This window comes from Chrysemys picta, chromosome 11 (genome assembly GCF_011386835.1).
Source record: "Chrysemys picta bellii isolate R12L10 chromosome 11, ASM1138683v2, whole genome shotgun sequence".
NCBI classification, from domain to species: domain Eukaryota; kingdom Metazoa; phylum Chordata; order Testudines; family Emydidae; genus Chrysemys; species Chrysemys picta.
The window spans coordinates 1,867,989-1,879,426 of record NC_088801.1 but is presented as its reverse complement, the minus strand read 5'-3'; the positions used below and the strand labels follow the sequence as shown (position 1 = coordinate 1,879,426).

Here is an 11,438-nt window from a genome sequence, read left to right as displayed (position 1 = left end):
TCTTGTGTTAGGTGAAGGGGTGAATAACACTCCCCTGTTCACTTTTTCCGCACCCCGTTCATGATTTGTAGACCTCTACCATACCCCCTCTTAGTTGTCCCTTTTCTAAACTGAACAGTCCCAGTCTTTTTAATCTCTCCTCATCTGGAAGCTGTTCCACACCCTATTAATGTTTGTTTCTAATTTAGACTCCATCGTTGTATATGTATAGTTGGGATTGTGTTTTCCAATGTGCATTACTTTGCATTTATCAACATTGAATTTCATCTGCCATTCTGGTGCCCAGTCACCCAGTTCTGTGAGATCCCTTTGTAGCTCTTCGCACTCTGCTTTGGACTGAAGGGACGTTCCCTAGCCGGGCCAGGCTGGTCCCGCCCGGCTTTGGTCTCTGTGACAAGGGGTCTCGAGTCCCCCCTTCCGCGCCCCCAGCAGCTGGGCTCAGCGCTGCCGGGCGGGGCGAAGAGCGGCGGGCGCTAGGACCCGGGGCGAGGCCAGGGAGCCCGCTGCCCCTAGCCCCGCCCACCCGCTCAGCGCCGGGAGCGGACGCGTTGTTGCGTACCGCTGACGTCATCGCGTCTGCGCGTCCGCCCCGCGGAAGTAGGAGCGAGTCCGGGCTCAGGCGGGGTCGGGCCCACATCGGCCGCCGGGTGGGTTCGCCCCGCCCCCCCCCAGCCCCATAGCTGGGTGCCCCGCCCCCCGAGCCCCTCCCAGCCCCATAGCTGCCCATTGTCCCGCCCCCCACCCCCTGGGTGCCCCCATCCTGCCCCCCACCCCCCAGTGGGTGCCCCCCGCCCCATAGCTGCCCCCCAACTCCCAGTGGGTGCCCATTGTCCCGCCCCCCTGCCGGGTGCCCCCACCCCCTGGGTACCCCCCGCCCTGCCCCATAGCTTTCCCCCCAACCCCCAGTGGGTGCCCCCCGCCCCATAGCTTTCCCCCAACCCCCATAGCTGGGTGTCCCGCCCCATAGCTGCCCCCCAACTCCCAGTGGGTGCCCATTGTCCCGCCCCCCTGCCGGGTGCCCCCACCCCCTGGGTACCCCCCGCCCTGCCCCATAGCTTTCCCCCCAACCCCCAGTGGGTGCCCCCCGCCCTATAGCTTTCCCCCAACTCCCATAGCTGGGTGTCCCGCCCCATAGCTGCCCCCCAACTCCCAGTGGGTGCCCATCTCCCCGCCTCATAGCTGGGTGCCCCGCCCCCCGAACCCCTTCCAGCCCTATAGCTGCCCCCCATCCTCTGGGTGCCCCCATCCTGCCCCCTGCCCTGCCCCATAGCTTTCCCCCAACCCCCAGTGGGTGCCTGCCCCGTGCCTTTGCCCCCATCCTGCCCCATAGCTTTCCCCCTAACCCCCAGTAGGTGCCCGTCCCCCTGCCCCATAGCTGGGTGTCCCGTCCTATAGCTGCCCCCCCACCCCCATTGGGTGCCCATTGTCCCGCCCCCCCACCCCCTGGGTGCCCCCATCCTGCCCCATAACTGGGTACCCCACCCCATAGCTGCCCCCCAACCCCCAGTAGGTGCCCATCCTCCCGCCCCACTCACTCTCTCCCTCTCGCTGCTGCAGGGGACCCGGTGCCGGCCCCGCCGCCATGGAGTTCCCAGACCTGGGCGCGCACTGCTCCGAGCCGACCTGCAAGCGCCTGGGTGAGGCCCTGAGCCTGCTGGTGGGGCAGAGCCTGGAACCACTTGCCTCCCCTTGGACACCTCTGCCCCCGAACTCCTGGGTTCTCTCCCAGCTCTGAGAGAGGAGTGGGAGGGGCTGGGAGCCAGGACTCCTGGGTTCTCTCCCCCACCCTGGGAGGGGGGTCTAGTGATTAGAGCAGGGGGGTTGGGAGCCAGGACTCCTGGGTTCTCTCCTTAGCCCTGCCACTGACTTGCCCTGGGGCCTTGTGCCAGTTGCAGGACCGCCCTGTCTTGGTGTGACTGTGAAATATGCTGCCGCTGTTTACGGCGCGTTGTGCTTGTGCAGGTTTTGCAGCTCACTGAACTCCCCAAGGAGTTTGCCGTTGTAGCTGGCGGCTCGGGGACCTGCAGCGGGGGTGCACTCTCTGCAGTGGTGTTGGGATCATGTGTATGATTTGTGGTGCAGTAGCCGTGACTTTCTAAATCACGTTCCTTTGCTTACTTGGTGCCTTAGTGCTTAAATCCTCCTGACAGACTGTGGGCCCCGTGCTTTGTTACAGTGAGGGGCGCAGTGCGTTCTGGGGTGGGAGCGAGGGGCAGCGACCCATGCAGTCCAGTCAGACTGCAACCCCCTAGGGGAGCAGGGGGTGATTGGAGCCCTTCGTGCCTGGGGAGCTGGAGATGTTGGCATGCCCACCTCAAAGCCGGTAAACAAGTGTCTTTCTCAGGAGTGGTCTGATGCTGACGAACCAGCCACAGCCCTTGTGTGTTACCCACGTGTCTCTCTTGTGGGCTGTGTCCCAAGTGTTCAGACTGTTGGAGGATGGTGGGGACCAGACAAATGATCAGTCTGATTCCTGCGCACGGTGTCCCGGTCCCTCTAGGGCTTGTTAGGTGATGGTCGGCAAGCAAGTGCTGAGCATCGTCACGTGCCAGAGCGCTTCAGCCGCACAGCTTGTCAAGTGCGTGTGAGGAGCAGAAGTTCCACCTTAGTGTCTGGGGTCTCCCTGCCAAAGAGAACGTGCAATGGCTGTCCACGGGTGCTAACTGGCCAGTCCAGGGCTTGCTCCCATGGCACCTGGCTGTGTCCCAGAGCTCGCTGTGGGGTGGGATCGCTTGTGCTGCGGGAGCTGGCTCAGTTTTGCTCTCTCCTCTCGCTCGTACTGCTCACGGGTGCTGTGTACTGATTTCTCAATGGCTTGTCTCCTGCACAGAGACCTGCAGATCCCATTGCTGCTTCTCTTCGGTCGGTTCCCCCTTCGGATTTCAGTGACTGGCATCATTAGTCTCCTCATGGGGAGGGGAAGGGCGGGCACTGAGGTTACAAACCCTCGTTGTCAAGAGTCTCTTGCTGTCTCTCCTACCGTGGTGACTGTTTCGGGGTTGAGTCCTTGGCATCCCTGAAGAAGCGGTCCCTTTGGCTTGCTAGGAAATACTCCGGATCAATTAAACAAATTTGAAAAGCTACAAACGTTTTGCGTAGGCCATAAAGGTGGGGTTTGTTTTTAAGCTGCAGCGGTGCATGCTGGGAGCGGTAGTCTGGAATGGCTCAGTCTGTCAGTTGCTGCAGCCCTGTGCCCCTGCAGGCTGGCTGTCCCAGGCAGTGCGTGGCTGGGCTGGCCCCTGGGCTGTGCAGTGGGAAGCGCCGACTCCTTGGCCCCTCACCTGCCTGCTGTCTCTCCTGTCTTGCCAGACTTTCTCCCTCTGAAGTGCGACGCGTGCGAGCAGATATTCTGCACCGACCACATCACCTACACCCAGCACCAGTGCACCTCTGCCTACAAGAAGGTAAGTGGGGAGCGGTGGCTGGGGGTGGCTCCTAGCACCGTGCTCCCAGCGGAGTTGGGACTACCTGGCAGCTCCCGGCGAAACCTCAGGATCAGACCCCACATGTGCAAGTTAAGCCTGGGACGAGAGGGGCAGGTGGAGCCATGGGGCTGCCTGAGGTGTAGCTCTGTCTGGCTAGCCCGAGAGCGAGGCGAGCATGGCCAGTGACAGTAGGGCACTGGGCGGCCCTGGAATCCTTGTGGCGATCCTCCCGCAGCCAAGCCCAGCGGTGGGGTGGAGAACACGAGGTGGCGACGTCTGCCAGGCCAGCTGAACGGTTTCTAGAACCCCAACGCTCGGGGACGGAGGGATCACAGCAGGGCTAGTGCACGTGGCCACGTCATCTCTGCCGAACTAATTCGCACGGGCTTGGCTCAGAGCGCTGCCCACGAGGCCACACTCAGCAGAGGGGCTCCGGGGGGGCGCTGGTCTCAGGCCGGGGGCGTGACCCGTAAAGCTGTGGGGTTTAGCTGTGACCCTAGAGAGTAGAGGCAGCATCCAGCAGCGGAAGGGGTTTTCCATTCCCCCCCCCACAGCATTCTTTCCTTGACCTCGCTGGAGCTCCCTCGGGCGATGTGGCTGCGGTGTTTGGCTCTGGGTTTGTACACCCTGGGCGTTTAGTGTCACTCCTCCATGCAGCCCAGGCCTGAGCTGCGGTTCACAAGGGACGGGGTAGCGGCTTTAACCCAAGCCTGGCAGCTGCTCTGCAGGCTCCGTCCTAGCTCCGCTCACGTGGCTGGGTGCGGTTCTGTGGCCTGTGGTGTGCAGGGGCTCAGGATGGTCAGAACCGTCCTTTGCACTTTAACACCTGTTCTTTCCCTGGCCCCGAGCACAAGCTGCCAGCGTTCCCAGGGTGTGCCTGGGCCCCCAGACTGCTTGCTTAGCAAAGGCAGAAATAATCCGAAGGGTTAGAAAATATCACGAGAGAACCATCATCTGCAAGGCAGCTCCTGCCCCTGGGGCGAACGGCACGGCCCAGACAGGCCTGGGGAGCGTGTTCAGCCTGGCCTCTGCTGTGTTACAGGACGTGCAGGTCCCCGTGTGCCCCTCTGCAACATCCCCATCCCTGTCCGAAAGGGGGAGATGCCTGATGTGGTGGTGGGGCAGCACATCGACCGAGACTGCAAATCCGACCCCGCCCAGCGCAAGCGCAAGGTAGGAGGCTGCGACCTCGCTTCCGCCTGGCCTAGGGGCCTGTGCCTCCGGGGCTTGGAGGGGGGGTCTCCGGTTGGCACTCGCCGATGCTGCCCGGGCGCATTGAGCCAAGTCTGCTGTTCTCCGCTGACTCCCCAGTGGGCATTGGGCTGAACCACATGAGTAGCAGGTTGCAGCACGGTCTGGATGGAAATGCTGGGGGCTGGAAATCAGGAGGGGGGGGCAGGCAGTGTCCAGGCCTGGAATAGCTGTGGGGGGCTGTGGGTTGGGATTGGGGGATACCAGGAGAGCTGGGTGCAGGGAGCCCAGGCCTGGAACAGCAGGGCCTGGGGTGCTGCTGCTGTGAGAGGAACTGAGGGAGGCGTCACAAAATCTAATGGAAGCTAAAGTGCATCTTGTTTTGAAGTAGCAACTTTCCCCCCGGGGGGGCGATTTGCCATGGGAACCACCGTCCCTTGGAGGCCGTGACAGGAGCCTGGACCCACCCCAATTCAGCCACAAGCTGCTGCGCTCTGTAGTGCCCCGTACGGCATAGGAGAGGACAGGTCCTCGCTGTGGGAGTGCCAGCGTGCGGCGCTCTGGCCTGTGCCACGCAGGTCAGATGAGGGGGGCAAAGTGAGCTCTTCCGGCCTTACCCCCGTGAATCTACAAGCTGGCAAAGCCCCTTCGTGCTGCAGCACTTGGTCTCTGCCAGCCACCCTGGCGCTAGATCTGAATTCCCCAGAGAGCAGCGTGGCTGGGGGCTGGGGGCTGGAGCTGGGACTCGGAGACCTGGGGTCTGACCCAGCCTTGCTGCTGGCGTTGGAGCTCCTGGAACGTACGTTGCCAGGGCTCCGGCCGCGTAGTGACCCCATAGTGGGGCCGGACTCTGCTGCTGGGCTGCTCCGTGCCGGTCGGGGACGGCCGCGAGCTCACAGCTGCTCACCGGGTGCCTTGTCTCTGGTTAGATTTTCACCAATAAGTGTCTGAAGCCTGGCTGCAAGCAGAGGGAGATGATGAAGGTGATCTGTGACCAGTGCCACGGGAACTTCTGCCTCAAGCACCGGCACCCCCTGGATCACGACTGCAATGGGGTGGGGCGCCCCCTCTCCAGAGCCGGGTAACGGACGGTGGTGGGGGGGGGAAGTGCTTCGCCAGGGCAGAGCCATGCCCGCCACAGTGGTGATGACAGGAGAACTGCATAATCTGCGCTCACGCTGCCTCGTGTCCCAGCTCCCCCCCCCCCCCCCACATACCCGCCTCTTCCATGCTGGCTGGGCCTGCTCTGGGCACCCCAGCTCCACCCCCCGCCCCGCCCCGCGCCAGCTGGGTCTGCCCCGGACGCCCCGGCTCCACGCCCCCCGCCCCGGCTGGGTCTGCTCCGGGCGCCCCGGCTCCACACACACACCCCGCCCTGCGCCGGCTGGGTCTGCCCCAGACGCCCCAGCTCCACCCCCCACCCCGCCCCGCGCCGGCTGGGTCTGCCCCGGGCGCCCCGGCTCCACACACGGACCCTGCCCTGTGCCGGCTGGGTCTGCTCCGGGTGCCCTGGTTCCACACACGCACCCCACGCCGGCTGGGTCTGCTCCGGGCGCCCCGGCTCCACACACCCCGCCCCGCGCCGCGCCGGCTGGGTCTGCCCCGGGCGCCCCGGCTCCACACACCCCGCCCCGCGCCGGCTGGGTCTGCCCCGGGCGCCCCGGCTCCACACACCCCGCGCCGCGCTGGCTGGGTCTGCGTTCTGGTGCCAGGCGACCCCCTTGCAGGGCTGCAGCCGCAAGGTACAGAGGAGTAAGTGCCCCATCCCTTGACGCTGGTCTGCGGTGCAAGCCGCTAGCACGTCCGCCGCTCCTGCTGTTCGTAGCGGGTCTGCCCGAGGGGCGCGTGGCACTGAGTGACTGCACAGAGAGCAGGGGGTGAGGGAGCACACAGGACAGCAGGAAGGATTCAGGGCACACAGCTGGGGCTGAGTACCCGAGGGAGGGGCGGGGGACCTCCAGGGATGCAGAGACAGAGGGCTCTGCTGGGGGGGGGGCCTCAGGGGAAGCTGTTACTGACGGACGGTGTCTGTCGCAGACATGCTGCGGTCGCGAGAGCCCAGGCATCCTCCTCTGTGGCAGCCGGGACGTCAAGCAGAGGAGCTTCCAGGCCGGCAGCCAGCCCCCCTGCTCCAGCCCCAAGCAGGTAGGATGATGCCGACCCCTCCTCTCGCCCCCAGGGCCTGGCTCGGGTGGCTAGACCCAGCAGCCCCTCCAGAGAGCCGGTGTGTCGAAATCTGCCCCGCCCACCCTGGGGGGCTGGCACACCCCTTTGGCCTGCTGGGAGGGGCACGGAGCCGGGGTGTGTGTCTCCCTGCCTGGGTGTTGGCCCCCCGAGCTGCTCCGCGTGCTAGCACTAACCCTGCTCCTCCTCTTGCACCCAGAGGCGGCGTGATGGCGGCACGGCAGCCCAGCAGCACCTCGCCCCCAGCCGTTGCGCTGCAGAATGGACTGGTGAGTGGCCCGGCGCGAACCTTGCCCAGTGGGTGCCCTGGCACGGCGAACCGGGTGCCCTCGCTCCCCGGCTGTACACCCTGAGTGTGAGGTACCCGCCAGAGGGGGCAGAGAGCCAGGCACAGGAGCCCTGTTCTGGAGCCAGCTCCGTCACCCACCTCCTACATGGCAGGACCAGGCCCAGCGCTCCCCAGGACGCCTGGGCTGGCGCTCGGCGATGGGCTCAGTGACCCTATGACAGAGCCTGCACGTGAGAGCCAGGGCAGGCCTGGCCTCTGCTGGAGCCTCCCTCGCTCTGCTGTGTGAACGTGGAGCCGTGCGACAGCAGCAGCCCCTTGCCACAGGCCAGAGGGGCGCCAGGAGCTGCTCGGTGAGCCTGTTCCCTGCGGGGGAGGCTCTGAATCCGGGCGCCTTCCCTCTGACCGTGTCCGACTCCCCGGCCTACAGCTGGGCCTAGGGTGGGAGGGGGCCAGACCCCCCCCCCCATGGCTGGGGGTCAGGGTAGGACTGCCCCCCCGCAACGTGACCTCTGGGCTTGGTCCTGCCCTCTCTCCAGGGGGTGGCTAAGCCGGGCAGTGCCGTGGGCACACCCCACTCTCGTTTCAGAGCGAAGAGGAGGCACTGCAGCGAGCCCTGGAGATGTCCCTGGCAGAATCGGTGCCCGGCTCGGCACGGGCGCTCAGGTACGGTACGGGGCTGGCGCAGCAGGGCGTGCTGGGTAGGGCATGTGACACGCTGACATTCACCTGAGAACCGCACCCCACGAGCCTGCACAGGGCACCATTGTGGGGGCCTGTCCCGGAAGGGGACTGGCTGGGGAGGGGCCGAGGTGCGTTAACTGGCCTGGGCTGTGATCCCTTCGCATCTTGCCAACGAATAGGCAGGAATAGACTGGGAAGGGCCAGGCTGCTGCAGGGAGTGGTGCAGTCCAGCAGGTGGCGCCCTCTTGAGCCCGGTTCCAGGGGTTCTGTATGTGGGGGGAGAGGGGTGTCTCTGGGACAGGCCTCGGCCTGGTTCTCCTGGCTCCGTCCCAGCTGGGACGCCTGCAGCCTGGCTCCCCAAGTCCCCAAGGCGCCCCCAGCCTCGCTGGGCTCAGTACCCCGCTGCTGGGAGCTGTCCCTGGGGCGGCTGGGCTGCGGGGTCTCCCGGCCCTGAACAAGGCTGTCTCCAGCAGCGCGCAGGAGGAGGAGGACCTGGCCTTGGCGCGGGCGCTTGCTGCGAGCGAGGAGGAGTACCAGAGGCGGCAGCAGCAGCAGGTGAGCTGAGTTGAGCTGCTGGAGGCTCCGTGCTGAGGCCCGGCTCTCACCAGGTTCTTCCCCACTCCTCGGCACCGGGGGCTGGAGCTCTGCACCCCCGTTCCCAGGCTGACGTGAGCCGAGGCAGGACTGTCCCCGGGGGCGGCCTGACCTCCCGCAGTGCAGAGACCCCACGGGCTAGGGGAGCCGAGCCCCTGCCAGCTCCAAGGGGAGGGCTCAGCCCTGCTGGGGCGAGGCCTGGGATGACTGCAGCAACCCCAGGCCGGTTTCGCCAGTCTGCCCCATCCCTGCCCTGGAGGCCCCTGAGTGCTGCGGGGGGGCGGGGCAGGGGGGCGCTTGCTCACTCCTGGTGTGTTCACATTACAGGCCCAGAGCCGGAGTTCGAGGCCATCAGACTGCAGCATGTTCTAGGCTGGGAGCACCACGATGCCTAGGGCCTGTCCACAGGGCCGGGTACCATCGCCCAGCTCTGCCAGGCCCTGCCCGAGCGCCACCTGCAGAGGGCCGGCGGGGGCTTCTCCTGCCTCTTCCACAGCTAGAACCAACTGACCAAACGCTGGCTGCTCCCGCTCCCTGGACAATAGACCGTAGCTGAACCGCTTTGAGCTGCATGGGGCCGCCTCGCGCCACGCCCCGTTCTCACAGACCAGAGCCGGCTGCAGCCGCGTGGGAGGAGCGATCTGCAGCCGCCAGCAGGCCGGCCGTAGCCGGGGAGGAGGAGCAACGCCAGCAGCCGTGGGCCTTGGGATCGCTGGTGGGCATCGTGCCTCGGTCCCTCACCCACCTGCCACAGTGCCGAGAGTGGGGTGAAATGGGGGGGCACCTCTCCTGGAGGTGGAGTGTTACACCCGGGGGTGGCTTGACCCCAATACCTGCGCTCTGACCCAGGCTGGGTCATGTCCAGTCCCCTGCCCCACACACTACAAAGGGACAAGGACAGACCCCCGCTCAGCGCTGCCCAGCCCCGCGCAGGGCCTGCTGGATGCTTTAATGAGACGGGCTGCTCTACACACGTCGCCCTGGGCCGGAACTGCCCTCACCTCTTCCCCCTCCCCCCCGGTGCTAAAGCACCAGGTCAGCTCCCTGGGGTGCCCGGGGGGTAGGGAGGGTTGTAGCCTCAGGTAATGGCTGGGTAACGCTCATTTCCCCCCATGGGGACTCAGCCCTGTCCTCGTTAGCCACCCATGGGCCCTGCAGCTGCGCTCCCTGCGCTGGCCACGCTATGTGGGAGAACCCCCTGCCCTGCAAGGCCTGGCACCTGCCCCTGTGAGTGACTCCCCCCCCCCGTCCTCCAGGCAGGGCTCAGCTGGGGGGCCAGGCCAGCCTTTCTCAGCCCCTCTCTTTAATTCGTGGGGTGCTGGATGTGGGGCAGGAAGCCGGGAAAAGCAGCTGCCCTGTTTCCCATGGGAACACAGCCCCTCCACGCAGTGATCACAGACCGCTCCACTGCCTCTGCTAAGAGCCCCCCCAAACCCAGCCCTTGCCCTAAGGCATCACCTGACCTCAAAGGGGAGCCCTGGTGGAGCGTCTCCCGTGGCGATAGGGACCAGGCCCCTGGAGTCTTCCCCAGAGCAGCCCCTTCTAGTCCTGCTGAATTCAGGGCCAGTGCCCTGCCACCAGGCTCCTGGGTTGGTGCGGGCGGCTCTCCTCCGCTCGGGCCTTGTGCCGGCATCTGCTGCCTGCTCAGTGCAGCCCCTTGGACACGCTGGAAGCTGCTTCCCCTCCAGCTCTGCGTGCACAGGACTCCGGGTGCGGCTGGGTCTTGCTGTAGTGGGTAACAGCTGCACCTTCTGCAGCTGGGCGTCTAGGAGGCCAGCGCATGCGGGCGGCGTCTCTTCCTGTGCCCTGAGCTTGGGCCTGGGCCGGCTGTGGCACTCAGGAGTGGGGGGGGGCGAAAGGTAGCTCTCTGCAGGGCTGGGGCTGTCTGGCTACTACGTGCTGCCTGGAGGGAAATAAAGTCCTACCCAAAAGCGGGGTGTCCTTGGTCTCTTTCCTGGGGGGGGGACCCTGCCCTGGCTGCGCTCACCATCCAAGAGCCTGACTCCTCTGGCCTGGCACAGGTACCGCACAAGCAGTGCCAGGGCCCAGGGGCCAATAGGAACTGGCCTGAGCCCCCGGCTCTCTGCAGGCTGCTAGAGCTGCTGTGGGCCCAGCTCTGGGCTCTGTCCCCCTCCTGTTGCCCCAGCTCCGGGCCGGCTCCCAGCCTGACACCAGCAGGGGCCCAGGTGGCTGCGGGCAATGCCCCATTGGAGCCAGGGAAGGGGCTGGGCCCAGATCAGCCCTCCCCTGCTGGTGAGTGCACAGCGCTGCCCCTGGCCTGTGGGTGCCATCCTTGGCCTGCCAGGGGCCGCCCCCGGGTCCCACACTGGAGTCGCTTTGTCTCCTGGGGCCTCGCCTGCGTTCGGTTCAAGCGAAGCTGGTGCTGGTCTGTGCAGCCTCCGGCGGCTGGTGCTCAGGAAATGCCCCCGGGAGCGTTTCCTGCCCTGCGGCGGCCGGGAGGGAGGAGGGGACCCAGGCAGCCCCTCGAGCAGCTTGTTCCCATTAGGGCTGCAGGGGCAAGCGCAAGCCTTCCCCCCGGGTGGGGCGGCCCTTGCTGTGTGCAGGGCTGGGGGCCTCTCCAGGAGCAGGTCCCAGAGCTAGGGCAGGGCCTCTGCCCACTTTCTCCTGGCAGTCGGTGCCAGCGGATCTCCTGCCTGGGCTGGGGCTAAGAGCGCTGGCTCCGCACTGCAGCCTTGTTCCCCTGCCTGCATTGCACAAGTCAGGGCCTTGCCCCACGCGCTTCAGCCCCAGGGGGAGTCCCTGCCCGGGTGGAAGCGGTGCCAAGGCTCTGGACTGCCAGGCCCCGCACAGCGGGCAGGGAGCGCTGAGTTGATCAGGGCCCTGTGCCCAGCTGGCCCCAGAGGCCTTGTGTGGCTGCAGCTGACAGAGCCTGAATCGGGTCTGAGGAGGAGGCTGTGGGGATGGGCAGCTGACCCCTCAGGTCGGGCCTGTTCCCATCACCCACAGGGGGGCTGCTCCTGACCCCATTGGCAAGCGCTACGGCTGCTGCCGAACTGCCCCTGCTGGAGTGCGGTGCCCCTGGGGCCCCAGCCCGCACTGCTAGGCCCCGCACA

At 66.1% G+C, this 11,438-nt stretch overlaps 1 protein-coding gene across 1 annotated transcript; it reads left to right on the top strand.

The window, feature by feature from the left end:
• Nucleotides 1-495: 495 nt before the first annotated feature.
• ZFAND2B (zinc finger AN1-type containing 2B) lies at nt 496-10,295 on the top strand. Its single transcript, XM_065560450.1, is given in 11 exon segments — nt 496-647; nt 1,558-1,637; nt 3,310-3,404; nt 4,468-4,489; nt 4,492-4,598; nt 5,546-5,697; nt 6,654-6,761; nt 7,000-7,069; nt 7,676-7,752; nt 8,244-8,325; nt 8,692-10,295. Coding segments are annotated over 10 exon segments (813 nt in total). The 5' UTR covers nt 496-647; nt 1,558-1,582; the 3' UTR covers nt 8,737-10,295.
• The last annotated feature ends 1,143 nt before the right edge of the window (nt 10,296-11,438 follow it).